This window comes from Grus americana, chromosome 13, assembly GCF_028858705.1.
Source record: "Grus americana isolate bGruAme1 chromosome 13, bGruAme1.mat, whole genome shotgun sequence".
Lineage (NCBI taxonomy): Eukaryota > Metazoa > Chordata > Aves > Gruiformes > Gruidae > Grus > Grus americana.
The window spans coordinates 21,234,249-21,262,073 of record NC_072864.1 but is presented as its reverse complement, the minus strand read 5'-3'; the positions used below and the strand labels follow the sequence as shown (position 1 = coordinate 21,262,073).

At 45.1% G+C, this 27,825-nt stretch overlaps 1 protein-coding gene across 7 annotated transcripts; it reads right to left on the bottom strand.

The window, feature by feature from the left end:
* Window positions 1-27,803, bottom strand: PDPR (pyruvate dehydrogenase phosphatase regulatory subunit). 7 transcript variants are annotated; one of them, XR_008579164.1, is made up of 19 exons: window positions 27,640-27,803; window positions 26,384-26,683; window positions 24,052-24,185; window positions 23,001-23,082; window positions 22,746-22,909; window positions 21,609-21,730; window positions 20,628-20,745; window positions 19,130-19,279; window positions 16,215-16,407; window positions 14,537-14,661; window positions 12,727-12,882; window positions 12,491-12,624; window positions 11,948-12,096; window positions 10,534-10,646; window positions 10,072-10,166; window positions 9,323-9,412; window positions 8,858-9,040; window positions 7,149-7,948; window positions 1-1,430 (listed from the first exon to the last, which is right to left on the bottom strand). XR_008579164.1 is itself a non-coding variant. In XM_054840983.1 (18 exons), the coding sequence occupies exons 2-18, from the start codon at window positions 26,608-26,610 to the stop codon at window positions 7,544-7,546; spliced, it is 2,640 nt and encodes an 879-aa protein (XP_054696958.1). In that variant the 5' UTR covers window positions 26,611-26,683; window positions 27,076-27,803; the 3' UTR covers window positions 4,574-7,543. The 7 variants fall into 7 exon arrangements, 5 of the variants coding, with proteins under 5 accessions (XP_054696958.1, XP_054696956.1, XP_054696959.1 ...); XR_008579163.1 differs by having other exon boundaries at window positions 7-1,430; window positions 6,885-7,948; XM_054840983.1 differs by lacking the exon at window positions 1-1,430 and having other exon boundaries at window positions 4,574-7,948; window positions 27,076-27,803.
* Window positions 27,804-27,825: the final 22 nt, after the last annotated feature.

The following is a 27,825-nucleotide window of genomic DNA, read 5'->3' as shown; positions in this document are numbered from 1 at the left end:
GTTAAAACGCCTCTTTATTAATATACAAACCTAGCAACATTTAAGCCAACCAAAATATTAAGTGAAACAAAGCATGATATAAATACAGCATACGTTACAACATGGCCTCAGTGGAGAGCAGCAAACTCACCCGGACTTGTGCGTTTGGGGACAACTGTCCCCATCCTCCAGCACGGACGGGGTCGAGCAATCAGAGCAGCTTTGTCTCCCCTAAACCTCTCCGAACCCAAAACCGGCAGAGGCAAGACCACCGCCCCTCTCAAAGGCAGACCACCCGGCACGAGGTCTGACAGTTTAACATCTCGACAAACCCAGAGCTCAAAGGGATTAAAGGGGGGGGGGGGAAGCATCGTCCCCTCGCTGCTAGAGACGATCTGTTGGCATCTGCTTGCCGAGACGCCGCGAGGGGAGAGGGAGATGGCTGTAGTGGACGGGGAACCGCGCTACTGAAGTTGCTCCTTGCTCTGTCCCACCTCAGCTACATCCATTGCACAACATTCACAAGCGTAAGGCACTAGAAAAATGTTTTCACAGGTTCAAACTTTAGTTGTTGTTAAAATTTTGACTGTAGCACACTTCAGAAGTCCTCCCAGCCCTTTAAAATCTGGTCTCGGGAGATTGATAAAAACACGAAGGGGCTTTGGATAAGTAAACTGGTGCACCCGATAACCAGAAGCAATGGTTTGGGTCGCTCCTCTGGCAGAAGGGACATGTCCTGCCGCAAGCCTCACCATGAGATGCAGGAAAACCCGTCAAGGATTTCAGGGACATTCGTCTGCCTCTGGTGAGACTGGAAGAAGGGTGTAAGCGAAACCTGTTACACTATGGGAAAAGGAGGGAAAATTATTTGTAGTGTGGAAGAAATCTTGGCAGTGCCACAGTGAAAGGCGACAGGGTGGGATTTTAATCCGTACACACAAAATGGATCACGCTCCCATTTGGGACGGCTGGCAACTCCCAAGTATTTGCTCTGCTCATAGCAGGTGTCAAGCACCCATGAGGGAAGATCGGCTGTTACACGCACTGACGAATCAATAAATATTAACGTGAACACCTTTTTCCGGTGCCTCTTTCATTATCATTTACCCCTCCTCTTCACGGAGACACCTTATTCTGAAGGGGCGGTATTTCCGAACAAAGGAAATCCGCCCAGCGTGTCATACCTGCAAAGCAGCGCTTTGTTTTGTGCTGCAACTCAGCAGCCAGCCTGACACGGGGAACCCAGCAGAGCTTTGAGACAAACGGGAGATGAGAAGTCTCAGAGCCATCTCAACAAACGTTACGGGCAGCAGCAGATCCCCTCCGCTCCCGCCTCTCCTGACTCCTGCTTGCAAATGTCAGCTGGTACAGCAGGGAAGCGCTCAAGCAGAGAATTTTGTTTCCTTTAATGCAACGGGACAGAGTACTCTACACCAGCCCAGGCTTCTTTCCTTAAAGAAAGAAGAAAAGCCATTATAGCATGTGCAATATTGTGAATAAATCCATTTCGGGGCGGGGGGGGGGAAAAAACAAAAAAGAATAAAAAGGGAAGGTGTCAGCACAGACAGGCACAGGGCTCCCAGCTTTTTTACTTTAGTTCAATACAAATTCCAGCCTCAGCCCAGCAGCATATTGCAACAGCAGCTTCCACCGTCCCCGGTGCCTTGCTCAAAAATATCTGCCGACCTTTGTGGCTGCTCTGTCCGCTCAGCACGCAGCTTTCCAGGAAGAAAATCAAACAGCAGGCACAACCGGTGCCCAAACACCTCACCTAAAGCTTTAAGGCATTTACAAATATTTAAAGTTTGGGGGTTTTTCCCCCTCTCAAATGCAAAGACTACTCTTGCCAAGGGCTATAAGCACACTACGATCGCAATGCTTAAGGAAAGTTTAAAGTGCAAAGAAAATTTTCAAATGCTTTTTAGAGACAGCTTGAAGTCATCTGATAGCATTAACCCCCAAGTCCCATTCCCTGAATGCTTTTTTTTTTAAAAAAAATAATCTAAACAATCAGTTAAAGAAAAGCATCCTAAAATGGGCAGAAATTAACCCAACCAAGTATTATAATAAAATCATTTAGGAAGACAAATCTGAAGGTTGTGAATGTTTTGCTGGACACTATCAGCAGCCAAGTATTCTGTTTTAAACAAGAACGACTTCTGCCCTTGCAAGCAACTTCCCCCCCACCCCTCCTAAACATGGAAACGACCTTGTTTTTATAGATTTCTTCCCAAAACGTAACCATTTTGGTTAAAGCATGCTGGAAGAACAAGGTTAGCGATGTCAGTGCCATACCTTTACGGTTAAGACACCACTTGCAAGAACGTGCCAGAGAGACACAAGTGTTTCGAGCAATCTGGTGTGCACACTCCCCACCTCTTCCGCGTGGTTTCCTTCATCGGAACAAGAAATGATAGAGGGAAACGTACGTTGGAAAACAAGTGCCGGCACTGCTCTCCCTTTCTCGCTAACGCTGTCCCGATTCTGTCCAGAGCCATTGCTATCACTCAGGCTGCAGAGGAAGATGCTCCCTGAGCTGGGAATCAGGGCCGATCACCTCTCCAAGGCTGAGCTTAAGCGGCTGATTAATGGGCAAAGGATCAAACCGCTATCACGCCTCTCCTTCCACCTCAGCTCAGCCTCTCCACCATCCGCTTGCCTGTTTTTATTTCGCCGTGCCTCACTCTCCCATGAGCAAAAGGAACTAATGTGCTCAGCTGCCTGAGGAAGGAGATTGGGAAGCACTAAGGACAGCGGGAAAACCCCGGCACAGGGAGAGGAAGGGTTAAACGATGGAATGTACAGTGGCCACAAACCCGCCTGAGGCTTGGGGTGCTGGCATCTGCACCAACTAAAAGTTGAAGAGCTTAAATCAATGCAGAGACACACGTCCAGAGCCAACCTGGCCCAGATGATGGAACTCAGTGGACCCAAGAGAAGAACATTGCGCGTGAGAGGTCCTGCAGCAGCATCAGCTGGAGGTGTCACAGGAAAAGCGACAAGATCCGTGGCAGCTTGAATGTAACAGCGGAAAGGAGGAACCCGGGCTTACACCAAGACTTGGAGGTGCAGTGCCAGTTTCACACGGCCTCCCATCCCTTGCCAAAAAATAAGGAGAAACTGTCCAACAAGGCACATCAAATCTGGACACTGGAGTCTGCACAAGAACCACCTAAGTCTGGCAAAGACAGATGTGAAAATCACTGAAACAGAAAACATCATTCCTCAATAGACTGCTTTAATTTTATCCTCAGATCGTTAAATATGAACAATAAAGTCCCTCTTCTCTAATACCATTTTTACTCAAGCCTTTCAGTGCTCGCTCAAGGACTTGGGAAAGGACGCAACGAGGGTAAGACAACAGGAATACCTCTGGAGAAATCATCTCGTGGAAGAGGCTTCCCCACACTACAGAGGACACTCGGGCAATCAAGCCCTTCCCAACATATAGGAATGCTGTACATTTAGATGGATTCACTGCTGCCGCCCAGCAAACCCACTCAGATGCTGAATTCTGGGGTGAGAAAAACCAAACCCACGTGTGCCAAGTGTGGCCATGCCTTCCTTAATACTTGTCACTGATGGGTAAACAAGCTTATTCTAAAATGGATTATATTTTAGCCAAAAAGAGGAAGCATTTTCTCATACTAAACTCCAGTTAGCTTCCCTTCAAGTGTTTTTTCTTGCCCCCATGAACAAAACCTACAGGACCGTCCCCGTTCTGGACAGGAAGACTCAGAGAACTGAGAACAGCCCTGCAACGCTACGCACGAGGTGCGCAGGGCAGACCTGCTGCAGCACAGAACGAAGCCGCTACCCCTTTCGCTGCAGAGGAGGGAGATGCTATTTTAGTATTTCCCATCCGAGGTTCATAGTCTTACCGTGCAGAGTGAGAACAAACCGCCTTTCTTAGCAGAAAGCATTTTAAGGCAGTTTGAAGGATGAGAATCATGATGTATAACTTTATAGTCCACGCTATTTACCGTCTTAGATGCTAAGACTGTGTCAGAGCAGCTTTCAAGATCCGATTTCTAATTTTCTAATCTGAAGTTGTACTAAAGGTGGTAACTCTTGAACTGATTTTGTTGTTCTTTTTTTAGGCACTCTACTTTTAGTCATCAGATAAAGGGATTCGAGTCTTACATCACCGTTTAATACCTCTGGAAGATAACTTGACACTAGAAGGACCTTCCTCACTCTTGGTATCTATCACTAATTTAAAACATGCTTTCCCGTTATCCCCTTGATGGGTATTCAAGTTGGTAAAAGCAAACTATTCTTTAACATTATAAGGTTAAAAATAACCGGCAGAAATTAAATTGACTAAGCTTGAACAGCAGCTGAAGACTACAGGTTCGGATACGAAACAAGAATCAGAACTCATAGCAGGGAAAGCCAGAGTAGGCGTTAATGAGCTGCAAGACTGGTAATTATCAAACCATCTATCTCTAAGTCTTAATCAGCAAACATAACATTACAGAAAGTGTTGCTGTATCTATTGGCATGATGGAAAATTATTTTCACTCTCTATTTTTGGCATTGAAAAGTCAATAGATCTAGACATAAAATAAACCTGAGCAGACATAACGACAAATGTAGCTCATAAAACACAATTTTATTGTTCAGAACTGCTGTGGGAAGAGACACCCATATCAAAAGTTCTCTGAGGAACTAACAGGCACCTTTAAATTAGGGAAAAGAAAAAATAATCATAAGGAGGAATATAATCTGGCTGCAACTTCAATGCTACTTCAGGAACGAGTGGCTGGTAGAGGACAGCATGCTGCTAACTTTCCAGTTTGGTCTGAACTAGTTCCAACTCTGCAGAGAACAAACTGGTTCGAGCTAAAATCTCTCTTCAGGAGTTGCGCTAAGCACTTTAGCTCTCCTCGGCTGAATACTTTGCTTTCTCCTGAAGAAGTATCAAGCCTCACCAGCAACAACAAATGGTTGATAAACTCTGATCAGAAAGGCTGCTCTAAAACACATCCTAAGCATCAAGTATAAAACTCTTCCTTTGGCCGAATGCCTGCTTCCCTGGATAAGGGAGGCACAGCGACATCCCCTAAATGCAACGGAGGGACAACAGGACGGACAAGTATCTTGGAGTGACCTGGTGCACAATTCCCAGGTGACAGGCTGGTAGAGCAGAGGTCCTCCTTGGTACCTGCATCCAGCACGGGAGCAGGGGGACTGCGGCGTCCCTCTATGCAGGAAAGACATGCAAGAACAATTGTATTTTAAACTGCTATTAGATGTCTCATGAACCTTTCATTTAAGCAAATAATCCTGATACACCAGGTAAAATTTTAATTCAGAGAGCAATTATAGGGGAATTTGGAATAAATTACAGTCTCCACCTTCAACAGCGATGCAGGCTAATCTCAACTGGAAGATCTCCAAAAGCCGTCCTACTATGGTCACTACGTTTCAGAGAGCGGGGAATTTTTACGGGTCAATTTGAAAGGAAGTTTGAAATCCCTGAAGAGGTCATGCACTACAAAGGAATTCACCATTCAAAGGAGAGCACGCTCGAAGAAGTGACATCTACGTTCAACGTACTGCATCGCATGCTCAAATCCGTAATTCTCTTACACCCCTTCCTGACTCTCTTTGGTTTCGCAGCTTCCACATCACCCTGGACAGGGAAGCTTGCCGTGACAACCTGTTTTAAGGGGTAAAAGTTCTGGACTTTCACCTTTGCTGCCTTAGGGCCATCCAATGGCTTTTGCATGCTGAGAACATCTGCATCATGAACTGACAGACCACAGACTCAACTGAAGGCATGACCTGACTAAAGCAGCAGAAATCAAACTTAAACCAAGAACCAGTCAAGGTTTTGAGCTCATACTACTGACGCTCGCCATTTAACTGGAAAAGAAAGTGCCCAAAAAAGGTTCTAGATGATAGAGAAAGTGTTTATCATGGCTGACAGGGCAGGCAGACATCACTGCAAGGTTGTGTTTGAACTCCAGAGAGAAAGATGCGGGAGCAGAAAGACCATGACGAGTACACAGTAGACAAAGGCAGCAAAAGGTTTAACATCTTTTTCAAGTAAATAAAGAGAATCTCTGCTTTTGATTGTGCTCACAATGGGAAGAAGAAAAAGAGGAAGACGTAAAACATGCAACATAATTCAACATCCTCCCCTTCTTTACCATTTACCATCAGTGTTTGAATCAGCATATTTTGATGCTTGAAGAAGGGGTGAACCCCAGCTGCACTGTCTCAAGCATCCGTATGAGGAACACGACGGCCAAGAGCTTTGCTGAAGGAAAGCAATGTGTAATCCCACTTCCACACTCCCTCTACTCAATCCCTTCAGCTGAGGTACTACCAAGACAGAGAAGTAAGAAGTGCAACAGATTTGAGAAGAAAAACAGAAGACAACTTCTCAAGTCTGGCAGGAGCTGCTGAGCTGCTCAAGAAAACCCAGTGCTTCTTGCAATACTACCAGCACCACAGGTAAGACAAACGCTGGGTCCTTTCCTGTAATTTCAAAATAACCACGGGCAGCTGAAAACACAAGATGTTTTCCCCTCCTGCTGCTCAAGCTCCCCAAACCAACACAAGTTTTACGTGAAACTTGCGTGCACTGCACGAACCTTGCCAGATGAACTGGACTGAGTCATATAAACAAAGGAAAGCGAAAGAAGATCTCCAAAGAGACTGTACACTGTGCGGCCGAAACAGAAGCAGCATTCCAACACTGCTATTAACATTGAACACTAACATCTGTTCTTGTTAGAAATCAGTATTTTTGCTAATAAAAAAACCCAAACAAATCCCATTCCTTTATAGGAGTGAAACACACGTGTTGATCTTCAATTATATTTATAGAAGGCGATCTAGTTTCGGTGACCCCCACGCAAAAAATCCAGTCACAGTAACAACAACAAACTTACCGGCTCTACTGTCATCTCAATGATCTGATGATGAAATCTACTTGACTCCCCAATAGGGAAAAAAAATAATTGGTGGACAAAGAGGGGCAGTGACAGGCCAGACTATACCAAACCCTGTCTCTTGGCTGCTGCTCACACGCTACTTCTCGTGCCAGTGAGGTAGCTGATCGTTCTATTGCTGCGCGCATCGATGCACCGACCCCTCTACGACGCGATATACAGGGTGAAGTCACAGCGTTCATCTGAACTACAGGCAGCAAATACCTGCTGTCCCACGCCTTATGCTGGAGAGAGGAAGGGTGTAGTCCTCAGAGGTTCACTGAACCCTTCCCATCACCATAAGGTTAGGGTCTCTGGTGGGGTTTACTCCTGTACAGGCTTCCCACGGACTTCTGGATGCATGCTCAGCACTGTGCTTCATCCACTGGGGCACAGGGCCTGGCAAGCAAAGGGTTGAGGGAGGGAGACAGACAAGATGGGGAAAGCTTGAAAATTAAAGTTTTAAAATATACAAAATGTAACACACTGGAAAAAGTTTAAAAGTTGCAAGACAAGAAAGGAAAAGGGAAAAAAAAATATATGGGGTGAGGAGAGAGGACTGGAAGATGGTGGCAGAAGATTCCAGCTTGGGAAAAAGAGCGGGTCAGGTCTAGTTAGCGCTACTCCCTCTGGTAGCCGCTCAGTTCCACCTCATCCTTGCGGCGACGGTGCGCGAAGAGGGAGCTGAAGGGGTAGAGCTTGGCTTTGGCCTGGAAGCGCTGCCCAGCAATGTTGATCTCGTACTCGCCCTGGTTGATGAAGTCAGTTGTCACCACCAGCTCTTCTCCCGTCTGCTCGTCAAAGTGCTGCACGAAGCCGAGGCAGACGTGGCGCTCCAGAGTGTAGCTGTAGGCGCTGCTGGTGGTCTTGCCCACGTAGCGGCCGTTGCGGAAAATGGGTTCCCCCCACCAGGGCCAGAGGTCCGTATCTGTGTCATGGTCCTCAAGAATGAACATGGTAAAGCGCTTGTACACACCGTTCTGCTTCTGTTCCAACAGTGCTTCCTGGCCAACAAACTGCATTCCCTGTGGAGAAAAGGAAGAACTGGCTGATGAAAGGAACACGAACTGCAGCAGCTGCCGAGTTTCAGCAGAGAAGCTTACTCACGCAAGGTGAATTTGCGCTTGGAACTCATGCCCTACACCAAGACAGGCTGCTTCTAACAGGCAAGAAACCCAGCTCAGACAGAAGCTTTCCTGTCATGTTTGTTGTTGCAGATGCTAAAAGACATTTGTGAAGCCTTTAAAAAACTCATTCTATTTTTCACTGTACTGAAAACATGTCACTATTCCAGCTTTTGCCATTTTTTCCAGAAGTCTACCATGTTCTGTACACCAGAAGGAAACTGGTTTACATATGAAATTTGTGTCCCTAATCACTACATCCCCTTCTCTGAATTATTTGATACAAGCATTTGTTTTGGCTCATGCAAAGAAGGCAACAAGGAAGTGATAGAGATGGCACCTGCCACCACCACAAGCAGGATACAACCCTACACTGCTCTATGTTTTAATAAAAATAGAGAACTCCCCTGTTCTAGTAAAAACAGAGAACACCTGTTCTTGGCGCCTATCCTCAATATTTAATTTCATTAAATGCCGCTTGGTGCACACGGGCTGGCTTTTGCTTCATCAGATTGGGAAAACAGCTGGGAGAAACATGAACTCATAGACAGCACCCTCGCTACAATGAGCATCGCACACGTGAGCAACACAGGACACCGCACGGATCAATGGGAATGCAGTCCAGGAAGGAGGAAGACAGAATATTTTTGGTATTTCTAGCACTTTTTTTTAAAGTACAAGAATATAGGTTATAGTTATGCAGTGCACACAGCTCTGTCAAAAAAAAAAAGACACATTTATCCACCCAGATGACGGTCTTTTCAGTTCAGTACTGCTCTCCCACCCACCCCAGTGCAGGAGGTGGTCTACCTTTTCCAGCTTGACCTGGAACTCGCGTCCACACTCCATAGGAGTGGTAAAAGCATCCAGATCCTGGCCCCAGAATGCAAAGAACTTCTCAATGCGCAGGCTGCGGAGTGCGTAATAACCGGCGTTCCGAATCCCGTACTTCTGTCCCATGTTCATCACCTCATTGTACACGTGAAGGGCGTACTGCAAAAGAAGGGTGAAACACAGAGCTGCAGACTAACACCAGGAGAGAGAGAAAGCATCTGACACACCACCACGGACGTTACCGGTGCCCCGCCTCCGGAGCACACGAGGTCTGCCCGACTGGAATGCTATACAAAGCAGGGAAATTCCCCCTGGAGCCTGCAGGCAGCTTTCCCGTGGTACAGACCAGACATTTCATTACCTTGAGTCAACTCGGAAAGTGTTTCTGATTATGCATGCAGGCAACTGTTTTAATTAGCTAAGGCTACAGTGTACTCTTACCTCTATGGGGATATAAAGCATGAATCCAGGTTCTCCTGTGTGAGTGATACTCATCACACGGATGCCGTTAGCATAGCCCACGCTCATCTCCTGTAGAATCAGAGGGGGTGAAATCATCCAAACTGGAACACAGCACAGAGATCCAGGAGGAGCACAATGCGTAACGCAAACCACACCGGCCAGCCCTCTCTCCCCTTCCTCACCGCAGTTCGCCACCAGCACATACTTGCAAAGAATTTAAACTTAAAAATTCAAATAGTGATACCGCATTATCCAGACTCCTTAATCACTTCATGACAGTTGGCAATAAGCCTTGGAACTAGGTCAGGACACAGGCTTGTACTCTAGATACAAGACAGAAGTTGAGCAGCAGCTATCTGCTCAGGCTTGTAATGGGACAGGAGACGACAACTCCCGAGTCACCGATCCCAGCTGCCCCTCTGACTGACAGCTTCATAAATGATTATATGAAATATGCCAAGATATCAAATGGCACCAAGCCTGCAGTGAGTGGAATATTGAAAACAAATGCATATTCACCTAGATATTTAGGAAGCAGAGCCCAAAGAGGAGTAGTTAAAGTGAGCCTAGTGAGTTCATTACCAACCTAAGCTCAGTAACTGCAGTAAACCCATCTGTACCTCTAAATTGCCCTCTAACTACCCAAAATGTAATTCCTCCCCTTCTTCCCCACATGCTTTGAAAAATCTAGCAGGGTGAGGAAGGAGGAAGGAAGCACAGTCACTCACCTTGCAAAAGAGCGAGGGAAAGTGTTCTGGAGTTATCGGGGCATATGACAACTCTGACAAGACATCCACAGCACGAGGACCGATCAGATTGAGAGCTAAAGAGGGGAAGGTAACAGTTTTGGGATGAGACTGGACAAGTCCGGCCCAGTGTCTAACTTGCACATACATGTACCCCAATTTCTAAACTCTTAGTGTTTATTGAACTACTAGGTATGTTTACATTTAAGAATGGAGGAAAGAGTGATTAAACTCTCTCTCCGGACAGTCCACAGGAAAGGAAAGCTGCCTCCCAGCTCATGGCTTGCTAGAAGGAAGTATCTGAATCACTGTTTTCATCCAACTGTTTGGAAAGGACACCCAGTCCCCACTCTAGACACCTTAAACAATTAATTGGCACGCGGCACAAGACACCATTTGTGATTTCAGGCTGCATAAGGAGGTCAGCTTTCAGTGGTTTCTTACCCGTGTACTTCCAGGTCACGTCTTCCATGGTCAGGTTGCTGTCATCAGGCAAGCGGTTCTTCAGCCAGGCCCAGCAATGGACTTGTTGGTCAGTCGGGGAAATCATGAAAAAGCTGGAAAATTGAAACCAAAAAACAATGAACAGCCAGCCACGAGATGATTCAGTTCATTCTTTGTCCACAAACTAATGGAGCCATTCAGCAGCTCCCAAGCTAACAGGAGACCTAAACAAGCCGGTTTGTGAAAACCACAGCTAAAGTCTCTGGCTTGATGCCATCACATTTATCATGCCAAAAAACCCCATCAGCAGTGCTCTGGTGACAAGAAATGACCAGAAGTGGAATACAGTTCTACCGAAAGTTCACAGGGTATCTCAAAAGTCACAATCATTTTGCAGAAGGTATTCACAGCTCTTCGCCACCAGTGATTCCGTCTACTCCGACAGTCAGAAGAACGCTTGGTTCACCCAGCAATTTCTTGCTTCAGCAAAAGTCTTCTCACACACAATGGTGGTTATTATTAACAGTTTCTAAAAACAGAACTCCACTTGATATGTGAAAATGAGCTACTTGTTGTGTGTGTCTCACACAACTGCGAGTTAAAGTACATTATTGACAGAGATAACATCTGCAGAAGTGACTAGGCAAGGACGAAAGCTACTGGTTTCACACAGCGAAGGACAATACTTTTAAGAAATACATGAATGCAGATAGAAGAGGGAGAGAAAGAAAAGCTGTTTCTAATTGGAAGAGCAGCAAAGAAGAATGCTTTCACACCAACACAATGAACGAACACATAGAAAACAGTCTAGAGAAATAAACCCAATGCTCAGCTGGGACGTGCCCCTGAAAAAGTTTTTAAAAATGAGAAGGTTTTTTTATTAAATGCCAAAGAGAGCCCAAACTGTTGAGTCTGAGGATGAGAACCTGTGATCGTGTCAGCTTGCACCAGAGAGCACAGAAAATAATCACGAGAGACTGCAGAGCTGACAATTAAGAGTAACCATACTGCAATGCAAGTTGAAATAATCAAAAGATAGTATTTTGGGCATGGAATTCCAACGAGATTGGCTAGGAGCCAACGAGGAACCGTTCAGCTTGCACTTTAAATGATTACCTACGTTAATAAACCCTAATGACTGCTGAAAACAATCTTTCAACTGAGAAGTTAAACATCCAAAGGCCTAACATTTTGTAGAAATCTGTGTTCATCTGTAGTCCCAGAAAAAGGCGTATTTGCCCCAGTATTCATAAATTCAGGAGCTCCCTCTCATTCGGGTTACTGAATTAGGAATATAAGTGGACAACCGTGACTTTTTTTTTTTTACAGTGGCAAAAAAAAGTTTACGATCTTCATTAAGAGGTTCTTCTAACACCCAAAGGGAGATGGATAAAGATGCTGTCTGCATACTTACCTGCGTTTGCTCAATCGTGCGATGCTGCAGTCATTCTCATAACCTCCCTTCTCGTTAAGCATGCCTGTATGCACAACATGCCCAACCGGCACATCCAGGTCATTTGAGAAGAGATACTGCAGACTCTCCAGGGCCTGGTCTCCTGTCGACTACATGAATTGAAAGGGAGAGAAAGTCAGACAAGCCGTCTGAGCAATACAAATCCACTGGGGCACTTTAAGATCGCATCAACGTCCTGGCCTAATTTTTTTCAATTTGTAATGATAGTGGCACTGATGTCTCGAGTGTAATAGGATACAACGGTGACGCAGTGCCAGAGGTCAAATTCTATTTATAGACTAAGCTGGTATTTCTGTAAACCGGGCCCTCAACAGACAAAAAGCTATCTGTGCTAAATATTGTGGTACAACCTGAACTTGGTCATACAGCTTCACTTCCTCCAGCTATCCTCGATAGGAGACACAGAATTTTGTAAAAGCAGTCAACAGTAAACTAAAGGTCACCTTTACCAGGCTGCTGCTTTGTCACTTCCCAGGTACTTACGCTGATTTCAAACTTCGTAAAAGACGACATGTCAATGACACAAACTGCTTCCTTACAGCACTTGACTTCGGAACCCACAATATCAAACCAGTCTGGTTTGTAAAAGGTTTTGCTCTGATCCAAATCCAGCAGATCTAACGTAAAGGAGAATCAAAGGGACAATTCATAAACTGGATGAACTAAGATCTTGCACAGATCAGGAGGGATGCGCTAGGCAGAGGAAAATATGATCTCACCTTTCCCAGGTGGGACAAAATACTTGACTCTCTCAAATCCATGCTTCTCCATCCACCGAGCTCCCTGCGCATCCAGACGGTCGTACAGTGGTGAAGTACGCAGCTGCCTGCCTGTCTGGAAGTCCCAGCGGGGAACCTTCAGATCACACATGAGGGCTGCAACGGTCACAAAGATCCATTAGTAGGCAAAGTGATTATCTAAAAATTTCTCCCAGATTATCAATAAACATACTTACTAATATCTGAACCATTAATGAAATTCCCTCAAAACAGTTCTGACCTTCCTTTGCAGTTTTTGGAAACTGGCAAATCTGTTTCGATCCATTTATAGCCGTTCAAAATCAGAGTAGCAATATCTGCGCAGAACACTTATATTTATAGATACTTGTGGTCTCATGACAATACTGTCAAGATAACAAAAACTCTCTATTTCTCATGAAGTCATGCGGACTAGCATTAATTATGCCTGATTCTTCCCTGACAGCGCACTGTATCAGACACTTATCATCTTGACAATACTAATGCTGGGGTAGGCAGCCCACAGCTACAAGGATCATCTAATTTACTGTCTTAAATATTGGCAGTTCAGCCTTTTCTAATTATAGAAGCTTTTCCAGAGGGCTCCTATTGCTTTTCAGCCGATACAGAATATTCTTATTTAGAAAACAAATTACCCTAATAAACGTTTAGCATCCTCCCTGGTTACCAGTGGGGAGTAATAACTCATGGATGCTTGAATACTTCTTTATAAATGTTGAGCTTCTACATAAGTTATAAGCTGCTTAAAACTGAAGATGAGTCGAATATTTCTTACTGAATGCTTCTATTGGTTTTGATTCATAGCTAACAATTTAATTACTTTATTGGCTTTATCGGGTATTGGTACTCCTGAAAAAGCGGATGGTGGGAAGAATAGATTAGAATGGGAACATAACACTGCAGAAATTGAATATAGTACTTATCTTGTAAAAACTAGAGTGATTCTGTAGCTATCAGAATCAAGATTTGTATTGGAAAGCGACTGTGGAACAATGCCAAGAGTATGAAGTGATTTTTCTGGGAGGAAGGTCAAAGCATAAGGTTTTCATTTCCTGGATAGAGCAGGGCTAAGAGGTTTACCCAACTTCTCTGCTTTTACCCAAACACGTGTTTTTAGTTTAGGTTTGGTATTCAAATAATCGTTCCTGTTTTGCAGCTTGTGGAGCACTTCATACTTCTATTTGAAACTTGAAAAGAAGTTGTCCACATTATGTCAGGACAGATAATCAAACACTAGGAGGAAACTAAGTATGGATTTAGACAGGAACAATGACATCTCAAATCTATTTAGCAAAGTGTTTATCGCAAGCTTTGACAGGAGAAAGCAGAATACGTCTAGGAAGACTTCCTGAATGATGTAAGGTAACTGGATCACATACTCCTAAGTTGGACGTGATGGTATTTCCACGCTGTACTGATGTACAAAGAATAACAATGTTTGAGACAGCGTAACGCTCCCAGTTAAGACCTTGGTATTGTTTTATTAGGCTGGAGTCCTAGTAAGATACGCACAAATTTCCCCATACCAGAGGCAAAGCAGAGAAACAGGAGCAAGCACGGTACCAACAGCATTTCTTTAAGAAAAGTTAAGAACCCTGCTAATACAAAAAAACCCCATCCTTTCCTTTGTCCTGGGAAGAGGCTGTATTGCCACAAAGGAGGCCAGGAAGAAGGAAAACGGTTCTCAGGGTGATGACAGAAGAGAGACAGGGCAGCAAAGAGGAAAATCTTGGACATCCTGACCGGCACTGAATGCAGAGACCTCACTTACGCATTACTTCCATCACACGGTGACGGAGAAAAGTGCGACTGCTCTGAAGGGTACCAAAACGTTTCAAATCCAGAGGCCAAACATTTTCTGATGGGTACCCATTTACCATCCACTCTGCCAGGTACCTGTTGGAAGAAGTAAAGAAAGACTGAGCTATAAGGCAATGCCTTAAGGGAAAAAAGTCTAGCTTTGAAGTCAGAAGCAAGGCAATTTGGACGTGAGAATATCTTGCAGTAGGGAGGGAGAAGACAACTAACTTGGTATTCTAAATACTAGCAGAATCTGGAAGGTTTCCCTTCATAAAACCCATCCACCAGATTTCCAAATGATTAATTTCCCATTAGGATGAAACATGGGCAGCAGGAAGTTAAGGACACATGGTAAACGAAGCCAGAGCCTGCGACAGGTAGCCTGGCTGACGCTGTGTCAAGTCCTCGGGCTACGCTACCAAAGGAGGTGCCGAGTACGTTTGGGTTGGAGTTAGGAGGCTGACTGCTTTGTCGTTGTTCAGTACCTGGTGTAGGCTCAGCCACAAACCATCAGTGACAGCGTTCATTTCAGCACGAGGTGCCAGCCAAGTTATGTTTAGCTACACTTCTAGCAGTGAAGGAGGAAGGCATGCTCCAGAGCTAAAGGACAAATGCAGCTCAGACCAAAGCAGAGCAGAAGGATCTGTTCACAGTCAGTAAACAGAAAAACAAAGGGGTTTGAGACTGATCATTAGAAGTTACATTAGCAAGCTAAGCTGCTTATCTTGAGGCCGTAGCAACAAACGGACAAATAGTGCTTTTACCTTCAGAAAGTATTTTGATTCTTAGAGAACCTCACTGCAAAGATTCTCTATATTTTATATGACCAAAAAAAAAAAATCATGAGTTGCTTCCCTGGTGAGTTAAATTATTAGACAACGGACAGAAACCAGTGGAGACAAATGCAGATACTAACACCTGCCATGAAAAATGAGCAGCTTGTTAAGACAGCCGTATGGCAGAAGGGATGCAGGGCTGCCAAAACCAAATGGCAGTCAGAGGGAGTGATGATCATTCTGCAAGTAACTTTGCTGCTGGGATCACACTTATATGCCTGTCAAAGTATTTCTGTAACACAGGAACTGGATTTTACTGGGAAATGATTCCATCCTTGGCTCACTGGCAGAGGACAGTCTTCAACAGTACTGGCAGCAGTGGCATCACGTATGTGGTGCTTCCTCTGCATCAGATTCCCTCTGCTTTCAGAGAAATTAACTGCAGAGAAATTCAACCTGAATGATCTAAGGACTTCAATCAAAGAATAAATTAAAGGGGATTATGGACTACAGAAAATGAAGGAATATATGCTTTGCTAAGCTTTTATCTCTTCCTGGTAAATAACATCAAACCAGTTAGCTCTAAGGAAGTGTACTCGATCCCCAGCAGGCTGTTGATCACCGTGATGCAATGTCTGAGGAGGGGTGTGCAGGATAGGAGGAGAATCCAGCACAGATTTGGAATATACACAGGATAACACAATCAGAACATGGCAACTGCTCCTCCTCTCAAGTTGGAAAGGAAAGAGGAGTCTTTGTCAGAGAGGAGGTAACAAATACTGACCAGAACATTCTACACAGAAGGATTATCTGAGCAGTCTCTCTTCTTGGTTAAAACCTTACTTACACACGTAACAGTGATAAACCACTTACTTGCCTGCTCCCCCACCATATGAGATACCAGCTGAGTTCATGCCAGCCAGAACGAAGTAGCCCCGCACGGTGGGTGACTCTCCCATGATGCACCGCATGTCTGGCGTGAAGGACTCTGGGCAATTCACCAACTGCATAATCTGCAGAGTCTCCAAATCCGGCATCCTGCGCAGAAGGGCACTCAGAAGTGGCTCTAGGACCCAAGATAAACAACAACAACAACAACAAAGTCACAGCCTTCAGTCTCGACGCGTTTCAGCTACTTCACCTTCAAACTGGACAGTACAACAGAGGCATGCTGTTATCTGAACAGACGGAACCTGCTTCCATGTTTCAACAGTCGCAGGATAAACCATTTACCTGCTGGAATCGAACTACTCAAAATGGATCACACAGTATACCATAAAAGCAGCCGTACCGATCCAGAGCATGTTCAGTTTTGTTAGGGAAAACAATTAAGAACAGACATCAAATAGGTACCTAATGAGGAATAAGAACAGGTAAATCTTTATGACGCTTGTCCCACGCACTCTACCAGCCTCCACTTACCAGCACCTCAGAGGACTTCCTAAAAACCTGATATGTTTTCCCTACTGAGTAACTCTGAAATCGAATTCTCTTCTTAGTACTTGGATCAGTCTTCCCCAAACTCAGGAAAACATCCTACAGACACCGACAAGGAATTCCATGTGTTTAGTATTTGTTGTATGAGGAACCACCTCCTTTTGTTTTGAAATTCATACTCAGTTAACCTTTTTTCATGCCTCCCAGTTGGCATAATAGAAGAGACGGCAAACAGGAGATCCCCATCTATCCTGTCCATCTCATTCAAGATTTCATAGACCTCCATTTATTTCCCTTCTGTCATCTCTTTTTCCCAGCCCACTCAGTCATTCCTCGCTTGGAAACTGTTCCAAGCTTTGATCAGCCTCTTGCTCTTCCACCAGGCCTTCTCCAGTCATACGATACCCTCTGGAGACAACACCTTCTAGAACAACTAGTATCTGGCAAACCAAGGATTTAGTATTGCATAAAGATTGTGTTTTCTGCTCCTTTCCTAATAATTCCTAACTTGTCTTTTGCTTTGACTGCCACTGAGCCGATGTCTTCACAGAACTGATACAACCCCAAGGTCAGTTCAAAGCCCATCATTTTGCATGGTGAAAAGAAGATCATCCCCGCACACCCCCACACACTTGCGTCACTTCACATTTATCCTCATTGAATTTCCTTGCCACTTCATTGCCCAGTCACGCTGGAAAGCTCCTTCGGCAATTCTTCACAGTGTGACATTTGAGAGCGTTAATAAAGGGATAAGCTACCTACTTTTGTTTTCTTGTCCAGAAGTTACCTCTGCATAGTACTCCAGATGAAAGCCCTCAATATTCAGCACTAACAACACTCCTGAGCTTTACACACAAGCAGTAAAATAATCAGATTTCACATTACCTAAGAAGTTACAAACAGAAACAGTCTGACCTGCTCTTTCTCTTCCCTCTCTCATGCATTAGAATTCCAGAGGGAGAGCCTGTAGTTACAGACCTTTTTTTCTGATTGCTAAAAAGAGGGATCAGCGTTAGATTTGTTCCCATATCCAGCCCAACGTTTAAGCAACTGTACAAGGCTATTTTAAAATCAAAAGGTGTTCCAATGAAAGAGATCAAAGCACTAATGCAAGAGCTTAAACCGCAGGAACTGCAGCCCTAGAAAAGGATCAAATATTGGCTGAATAAGCTCTGACTCTGCTCAACCATGCGGTATGTTTGAACTGATAAAAAAGGGTAACGCTGGAACATCGCATGCAGTTGCTTCCGAAACTTGTGGGCAATTTGTGGGTGCCACCAAGCAGTGCCTTTTCATTTCAGCAGTACCTAGAAAGCCAAAGAGGAAGACGGTGCAGAGCTCGAGTAACTCGTTAGTAAAGCTAATACCTTCAAACAAGTCTGTAGGCATCTAGAGATCTAAACACCTTTAGTGTATGCCAGCACAAAAAACAGTTCTGCCCCCTGGAGTTTCAACTTTTATGGCATCAGTATGGTATCTCCCAGAAATTAAAGTAAAATTAATCAATTTAACCCGGGGAGTAGCTGGAAGAACACACTACCACTGCAGAAAGAAATCAGTGAAAGCCCATCTGTGCCCAGAGCCGCACCAATTCACAAGGGATGCACAGAGATCTGACACATGAGAAAACTGGATCCCTGAAAGAAAAAACGTAAATTTGAAGTTAAGAGGGCACATACAAACTTCCCAGGCATAAAAGAGGAAAGAAAAACAGGGGGACTCATAGACTGTGCTATGTTCTTTCCTACAGAAAGAGCCCTCCGTGGAAAAGTACATAGAGAATATAAAAATAGAATCAAATAAAATGGGAAGAGAAAGACAGAACATTTGGAACATAATAAACCACCACTGTTGATTGTGGGATGAAGTCTGGGAAGCAACAATACCAAGTTCTGTCCACAAACCAACCACCACCACGGAAAGCGTACCCAGCAGTCACTGCTGGAGAGAGCTGCAGAAACCAAACACCACAGCTACATGGCAGGTCAACAGTGTCGACCTACAGCATCACAAGAGGAGCAGCATGTGGCACTGACAGTCAAAAAATCAAACGAAACGGAAGAGTGCTGGAAAGTTTACGTAGTACCTCGCTGCATTTGAGGAAATTAACACAGGCTGAGGGTTAGCGGGTGTTTTTAAACACTACACAGGTATCAATGTAGTCCTTGGTAAAGGGGTTTTACACAAATAAAGAGATGAATGAATTTGAGAGAACGTTCATCTTTCCCACGCCGTTCAGGTAAAGGCAGACACAGGCTAGCCGGCCAGCAACAGCCCGCGTTGTTGCTAACTTTGCCTTCTGCTGAAGCCACGTGTTTTATTGCTGTGGGAATCTTTCCTCCCTAACATACCAAAATGATCCCAGTCTTCTTGAAGGTTCTGAATCTCCAGCTGGTTCCGTCCCTCCGTGAAAAGAGGTTTGGGGTTTTTCTCAAACCCTCCCGAAAGGATGCCACCTTGCCAGTTGCGTATGTAGATCCTGCCGTCTGGGTCTACAATAGCTGCAGAGGAAAGAAAAGAGGTGGGAAGGGAAGTGAGAGAAGGGATAACCACCTCAGGCTGTCATTCCACAAACACCAGTGATGAGGTCTGGTGACGGGCTGGGCCAAGCTCGCGCCCCCCCGACACGAGAAGGGACAGTCTCAGTCCCAAAACCCCACACTTTCACACCATTTCTCATTCTCAAGTGACCCTTCGGTGAGCCAGTTTAGATTACTAAACCCGCGTTAACTCCCACCACAACCAGGTGTGTTAATTTTCAGGCAGCACAGTACACTGAATTGAATCTAAAGAGCACCCAAGCCAGCAGGACAGCGTCACCAGGAGTGGGAGGACACAAGAGGAAGTCAGACCAGCAATTATACTGGCTCAGTTTCACCAGAACTGCACCCAAAACCAGACCTTCCACCAAGAGATGGCCTGCCCTCCTCCTCTTTCTCTTCCTCTATTAAGAACAGTTAATTTAATTGGGGATGCATCACAGATCCAGTCTGCTGCAGGCCACCAGCATAAAGAAGGTGGGCAGCACTGGGGTGAGGACAAGCAGTCAGGTCTGGATTGCTTTTTCCAGTGGTAGTGTCAACTTGAAACATTTCTGATAGTCCACCTGACATGTTCCATAGCAGTTTTTTTCCATGTACAGAAAAGCTGTGAAAATATATATATGTATGTATTTTTTTTAAACTACCAGTCAAGTAAAAGTGAAGCACTCAGGGGCTCTGGTCAGAGAGCTGGACTCCCTGAAGACTATATACATTACTCACTAGAAGCAGAAACTCTTGCTAACAACTGAGAGTAAATAAGCAAAGTTTTCTACTTCCCAACCACAGTTTTCAAACACAAGGGCTTTTCTTTAAGAGATCCAAAAGCCAGAAGATGGAGGAGGAGCAATTACCTCAAGTGTTTGGTTGCCCCTACAGCTCATAGACATGTAAATGCCATTGTAAAGCCTTAGCTTCAGTTGGAGGAAAGGAATAGATGGGCCATTTGGGGACAGCAGCCTGCAAGGAAAACATAGTGCCAAGGCTAGCACCCTCTCCAGCCCAGAAAAGCAACAATCCAAGTCTCAGACACACCTACTAGTCAAGCTAGAGTCAAGGTCATTCTCCTGCTAAGATGACCAACTCTGAAAATCAATTTCTGCAGTGAAAGCTTTCCCAACAGTAAGGAAAGAGATTCTACCACTGAAAGAGGATATTCAGAGTAATTCAGCTAGAATATACTTCACGATCCCAAATGAGTGGAGAACTGATAGCCCTTAGTTGGCCTTTATGTCATAAACTCTGCATCGCCTTAGAAAGGCAGATATAATTCACCAAGAAAAGCGAGGCAGAGCTGAAGAATCCTTACTTGGTAAGTTGCTTGCCAGAGGTTCCTTCAAAGGATGTGTCAGGAGGTAGAAGTGTTCACAGGCATGGAGTGGGATATTGACTGGTTCCTCCCCAGAGTGGCCCAACTCATAGGCCCACTGAAATTAAAAAGTGCATGTTAGAATGCAAAAGAAGAAAAATAACTCCAATTAAAAAAAAGACAGGACAAAAGCGCAGGTCTTCTCTGCAGGTTTGCTCCCATAAAAGGCCAAATAAGATTTGGTTTAGTCCCCTAAATCTTAAACCAACACACATTTTTTTCTCTTTGCTTAGAATCTGAACTGTTTAGGACAGAGACTTTTTCTGTTCCTCACACAAGATCTAGAAAAGCGAGGCCCTGATTCAAGACTAAGAAGTATCAACTCACAATACAAAAGCAAACTAAGATCGGTACGCCGAAGTCAACACTAGGCTCAGCCTCTAGAAGCAGACTAGTCAGGGTTTAGGTGCCTGCACCACTAAGCCCCACATTAACAAGACAGCCAGCTGCAAGCTGAGAAACCGCAACTGTCAGATGTCTTTTCAGACTGGAAAAGACATGACACTAAGAAAAACAACAACAGAAAAAGGAACTTTCATTTCAGTGTGTGTGTGACAGAGGGAGAGAAGGGTAGAGAGAGACTTTACTGTCTCACTAAGAGCCAAAGCAAAATTCTTCCTGGCAGAAGGATGCACGCCCCAGGACAGAGACCATGGGCAGAGCTGTACCAACGAGCTGCAGGGTGCTCCTCAGCAGGTTAACACCCAGTCTTTGGTGCCAAGCAAATGGCAAGCACTGCTTTCCTCCTTCACACCCCTGCTGCTCTACACAGCTGAATAACATCACTTTGATCTACTCCAGTAAACCAAGCCAAAGCACAAACCATTAAAAAACCTAGGAAACTAAGAAAAACCCAAACCCTGAGGAAAATGCACGTGTTCTTAACCAAAAGGAAAAAAAGAAAAATTTTAATGATTCAACCTGGCCAGCACAGTTGACGAAGTACTGGCATTGAATCTGTCCTCTGTCGGTCTCGACTCCAGTCACGCGACCCTTCTGGACTGAGACATGACTGACACTCGTCCGTTCATGAATCTGGACACCTGGAGAGGGCACAAGAAAGTCAGCATACCACAAACCTTCTTTCTAATGTGTCAGGCTGCTAACATTCAACCCTTAAACTCAACCTAAATGGTTATTTTCCCTTTAAGACAAAATTTCTATTCCTGACCCAGTAATTCTTAAGTGAAACCCTGTTATTTGTAAAATGTCATGCATACAATTTGAACTTAATTAAAAGGCTGAGACTGTGAAGAGTTACAGTACTTTTTCCCATGTGACAATCTGGGTGATAAATACACCCTAGTACCAATGACATGAAAAAAAACCCCAAGAGTCTCAGCTATGGATTTCCTTCCATTCCAATTCCTTTACACAACGAAGTCTCTTATTACAGATGGCAAGACTGGTTCTTTTATGGGAAATCAGTCATTTTGTGGAAAAAAAATCAATTAACAGTATGCAAAAAAAGCTGGACTGAAAGAAACAGGTGTCTTCCTAAGTAGCTTCCTCCAATCTGATGGACTTTCATCCTTAAAGGGCTTCATCTCTGTTACCATATTTAACCTTTCTCCCACTTTTAGACCACTCCAAATTTGCCAAAGTGCTGGGCAAACAGCATTTATTGCTACACTTCCAAACCCATTTCCAAAGCATATGCGCCCAATGAAATATTCCACAAGGACTCAGTCACACTTTTTCATTTGTAGGTAAAACTCTTTTGATGTGTAATTTTGAGTCAGGTCCTACGAAGGATTGTTTTTACGATAAAAGAGTGTGTGCTTATTCAGAGAAATATATAACCAGTAAGGACAACAAACTGGTGCTTGATCTGTCATAGCAGATCTGTAAAGATTCAGTATGTTAAAAAAAAATTCAGCCTGTTTTTTGAGAAAAAGTATAGAGTTTAAAGAATCTGAACCTTACAGAATTACCCAAGTTTTGGTCTTCAGTGCTCAGTTAGAACATCAAGAGAGATGCAGAACATAATTTTCTTTTAAGGAAAGAAGATAACTATCACACAGGAGAGCACTCTCTATAGATAAAAAAACCTCATACCGTTCCGTGAGGCAGCAGTTGCCAGAGCCAGACTCACATTGGCAGATGACACGAGTGCATCTTCTGGCACATACATGGCCCCCACAAGGTCATGGATGTTGATCAGTGGGTGGAGCTGTGCCACTTGCTTTGGGGTGATAATTTCACAAGGTATCCCCATTACACTGCCACAGAACGCAAGAAAAATGCCGGCATTAGTCTTGCAGGAGAGCTGGTGCAAACTCAAGATCAGTTCTATTTCCTGCTTATACGTACTTCAGCGATGAAGCAATGCGTTTCAGAGAGATTAGTCGATCCTGAGTCTGAGCCAGTGAAACAGAGCCTGTCTTCATGTACCCTATGACAATGACCAAAGTCAAGTCAGATTTGGACAGGATCTTGAATTCCTTTTAAACTCAGACCCATTCCTTTAACACAATTGCAGATCTGTTGCTTCCACTACTCAGGAGCCTGGAAATCCCTGGAAATCACTTTAAAGACTTATCAGCTAGTAATTAAAAATTGCATTAGTCAACTTTTCAAAAAAGCAATTTAATTTTGACTTGTGTTCTCTTTCTGCTACATTTACTCATGTTTATAAAAAAAAATTAAACTTAACACATGGTACCTATTAAAAGAGAGAGAGGTTACTGGCAAAAAAAGTGATCTAATAACTGTCAGAAGAATAAAACCTCAACAACTAACCGCAGACATTTTGTGACTCTACCACCTACAATAGATTTAATACTAATCTTAATTACAGGCACAGTTATTAATCTCCGTTGAGTCTGACATATATCACAAGTCCTTGTCAGCAGAAATCTTTCCGTGACTAAGTTCTTCCCATCAGGTACACGCCCGAGCATTTTGGAGGGAGGAGAATTTCAACACAACGTTTTCTTGTTCTTTCTAGGGCAAAACCAGAGTAAGATGGTTTCTAAAGCTTTGCCTAAGCTTTAGTGCTTCTGTAAAGCACCTTCTCTTTTTGAGAAGTGAACTGGTGCAGAATATGGGCCATTTGCTCCAGTCACTGCACTATATTTCTCAGTGTCCTTGTGAAAATTCACCTATGTTTGCTCAAGTTACGCACAACATGAAAATCGTCACGGTTTGCAGGTAGTCTGCCTTCGGTTTGCCCATCTGATACCCTTCTTCCTCTTCTTCTGATCGCACTAGCCACACCCCTCAGCATCTGATTCAGTCCAAGTGTACCGGTTTTGAACAGGCACCACTAACTCTTAAACCACTGTAAAATTATATTCGTAGTTCAGTGTCAGTACTTGGATTCAGTTTCCCAAAAATTACTCAACAATTACACATTCAGTACCTGTTTTTACTCCTGTCTCTTGTTCCAGCTGCTGGTAGAGTTTGTTTGAATAGTCTGCCATCTTCAGCTCTATGGACGCGTGCCTGGCTGTGCTCACGATGCCAGCACAGAAGCGAGTGGTACCAGCTGCCAATCTGCAGGAGAAGTTGCAAGGAAGGTCTCGTCCAGCTGAGAGGCGAGCACCCCCCAAACGTATCAGACCAAAAGCTGGAAGTTGGATGATGCAGGTCAATGCAACCTCTAGAATGCTTTTCCTTTAGCTCACTTTTGGAAACACATTGTATTCCAAAACCGTTTCTCTTTAACTAGTCCTAAACACTGAAATTTTTCAAGGAAAGCACTTTTAAAAAAAAAGAAAAAAATTAGCTTATGCTGAAGTCGACCTGCCTACCTGATTCTCTTTCTCCAAAGCAGGATTCCTCTCAAAATTAACTTCAATTTGAGCATTGTTCTTACTGTAAACTGCAAAGATTCAGGTCCCTTTTACTGTGCAGCACCTGCCACAGAGAGGTACACATATTTCTTGTCCCTTCTTAAATTGCCCTTAAACCACTGTCCGTCTAGCTATTTGGTGAAAGGCTGCTGTAGAGATAGAAACCTATTAAAAACTCCCTGCAGCATAGACAGGTATAGACAAGACAATTAGATTTAACCATCTGCCTTGCAACCTGCTTCCACAATACTTCTAAGTCATCTTTCCTGCTGCTAAAGCAATCCCACATTTTTCCACTCGCCTTTGACAAGGCTGCTTTTGGCCTGGCATGTCCTTATTCTCTCAGAAATTCAGCCTAGGAATCAGCTGAGTAAGGTATTCTTTTTGCTACATCCCTACTCAATCACAACCCAAACAGCTGAAGCACGGTCTCACCGTGCTGTGCTTCACAAAAGACGTTTCTGCTAACGCAACGTTCTTCTTTTTCCTTGAGCACACACACGGACCGAGCTTGTACAGCATCTAACTCAATGGAGATCCGTAAGAGGATATTCGTACCCCATCCCAGGCTAGAAACGATTATGTTTCCTGACAAACGAAGCCTAGCAGCTAATTTTACTTGGAAGGACACCACTCACAATTTCCTCTCTTTGCAACTATAAAGAACTTGATAGTACCTGCTTCCCAGCCACGCAAAGTCAAGGAGTCACAGTTAATTATTCATTAAGGCAGCATCAGGTAGGAAGCTCTAACCTAGACAGTAAATATTCTCAGTTCGGCACCTATTTAGTGTTAGAAAAGCTGCTGCAATAAACACCTCTTCAAACACCCAAAGTCTTAGCACTGAAAAACCATGAATTCACCTCTGAAACAGAAATCTAAACAACATGTAAAGGCTGTACACTCAACTTTCAACAGGATCTACGTACTCTGCCATACACCGCACATCCAACTCACCGAGGAGCGCACAAAGACTCATATTCGACCAAACCGTAACGGCCTTAGCCTTTATACAGACAGGTGCTAAATCCTGCAACAAACTAGATAATCCGAGCCTTTAATCAGCTTACAGGTGATGTTTAGTGATGTCTGCTTATAACCTCCCCATCTCCTGCAAGCTCTTTTGAACATTGCTAGTGGTGTATTACTTTATATATACACCACATCCTATTTCTAGAGATGGTCAGTAAGGGCCGGATGATTTACACAGATTTTTCGTTCTCTTAGAACAGTCCATCTTTGCCAGCTGTGCTGTGTTTTACACAATTACGTCAGAGCAGACGGATATCTCCCGAAGGAATTGTGAGCCATGGAAAACCCACACCAGGACAGAGTTCTCCTGATGGGAACTGCAGCCCGTGGAGGCCCCACACTGGAGCCCAGTACTGACCAGACCCCAAACCATTCACCCCCTGTGCTTCTCAGGGTGGAGTGGGGGCTGCAGGAGCACGGGAAAGGAAAGGCGGTGTTTTAACGCTTAGGTTTTGTTTCTGACTACCTGAATCTATTTTAACTGGCATGAAACAAAGTAATTCTTTAATTATTTTACATTAATTCTCCCCAAGGCAAGCCTGTTTTGCCCACGGCAGTAATTAGTAAGCAATCTTCATATCTTTACCTCCATCCACCAGGTTTCTCAGCCTACTTTCTCCCTGTCTTGCTGAGGAAGGAAAGCGAGTGGCCATGGGGGAGTTTGGCCCCTAACCAAGGTTAACCCACCACAACCACACAAGGGATACCCTTCACCTTGCAATCTGCCCTGTGCTGTGAGAGGAAGCAGTGTCACTACTAATGCTCAGAATACACTTATTCCACAGGTCTGAGTCCAGGCGAAGAGGCAGAAATAACATATACGTACGGGAGTCCTGTTTCTTTGGTTTTGTTACCAGGAACCCTTACCTGCCCTGCTCAAGTAAGACTATATCCTTCCAACCCATCTTGGAAAGGTGATATGCCACGGAGGTGCCCATGATTCCACCACCACAGATGACAACCTGCGCCTGTGCTGGCAAGGAAACTGGGTGAGGTTCTGCTGTATTTGAGGTACTTTGCCGGGAGCAGGTCATTCTTCTCCATTTTGGGTTAGCCGCCCGCCACCGGACATCTGACAGTAATCGGAGAAGCATCCTGGCAGCTATTTGTCAGTTTTCTTAAAGCACCACCTAGACGCGTTCAGGCGTTAACTCAGTACCACTCCTTCTAGGAAGGAAAAGACGAGAATCACGTTACTACTTATCTTACTATACACAAGGTTGGCAGCGACAAACATCATGTGGTGCGTCACGTACAAGTGATGAGTAAACAAACAGGAGAGCAGTTATTCAGCCCTGAACCAATAGCCTTGTATTAAGATTTAAACTTAGATCGTGCAACGGGTGCAGAGCATTACACCTTCATTTCTGACGGCAGCGTAACTTGACAATGAGCAAAGAACCAGACGGAAGCTGGAAAAGAACGGCGAGAACGTTCTCACACCAGCGACAGGTAGGTCACAGAACTCCAGCAGGCACAGCACGTGCTCTGAAATCTTTCAGAAAGGCTGAGGTCAATACAGGGTGCAAATAAGCTTATTAACGTTGTCAGGCCTTTACCTGAGGAAGGAAAGAGTCTGTCATCAGAGCAACTAGAACAAGGAACTCGAGGCACGCTCTCCGATAACGTTAGTTTTACCACAAGACATTACCCAGGCCCTCTGACTGCGGTAAGAGCAGCTCGGCCCAGTGACCAAAGCTGGAATTTAAGACTCTGCCTGCGCCAGGCGGGTCCCTGCCGCAGCCAGGAGGGTTCTCTCAGCCGCAGCCTGCCACACGCCACAGAGCCGTGTCGAAAAGGCGCCAACGGCGCCTGACGGGCCGCCACGCTCCCCGCTCCCGACCTGACAGAAGGGGGCCGCAGCAGCAGTGGAGCCGCGCTGGCAGCCCCGGAGGCCGGAGAACCGCCGCCTCGGCCCGCTTGCCTCCTCCGGAGCTCCCGATCCCGGGGAGCGGGGCAGGCCCGCGGCCGAGCGCTTACGGTGCCGCGGGGAGGGGAGAGGAGGGCAGGGCAGGGCAAAGAGCGGGGGCGGGCGGGCGGACGGCCCCCCCGCGGGCTGAGCCCCGGCGGCTGCCGGAGAAACGGGCCGGGGCCGCGGGGACGGCGGGGCCGCGCCGGCTCACCTGGGGCAGGGGGAGGCCTGACTGACCTTCCGCGCTTTACGGCCGCCAGCCGCGCCGCGACAGCCGCCCCTGCGCGCTGCGTCACCGCCTACCGCCGGCCAATCCCCAACGCGGTGGTTCTGTGGGGCGTGGCCAAGGGATGCCCCGCCCCTCGCCCCCAGGAGGCGGCGCGATCAGCCCTAAGAA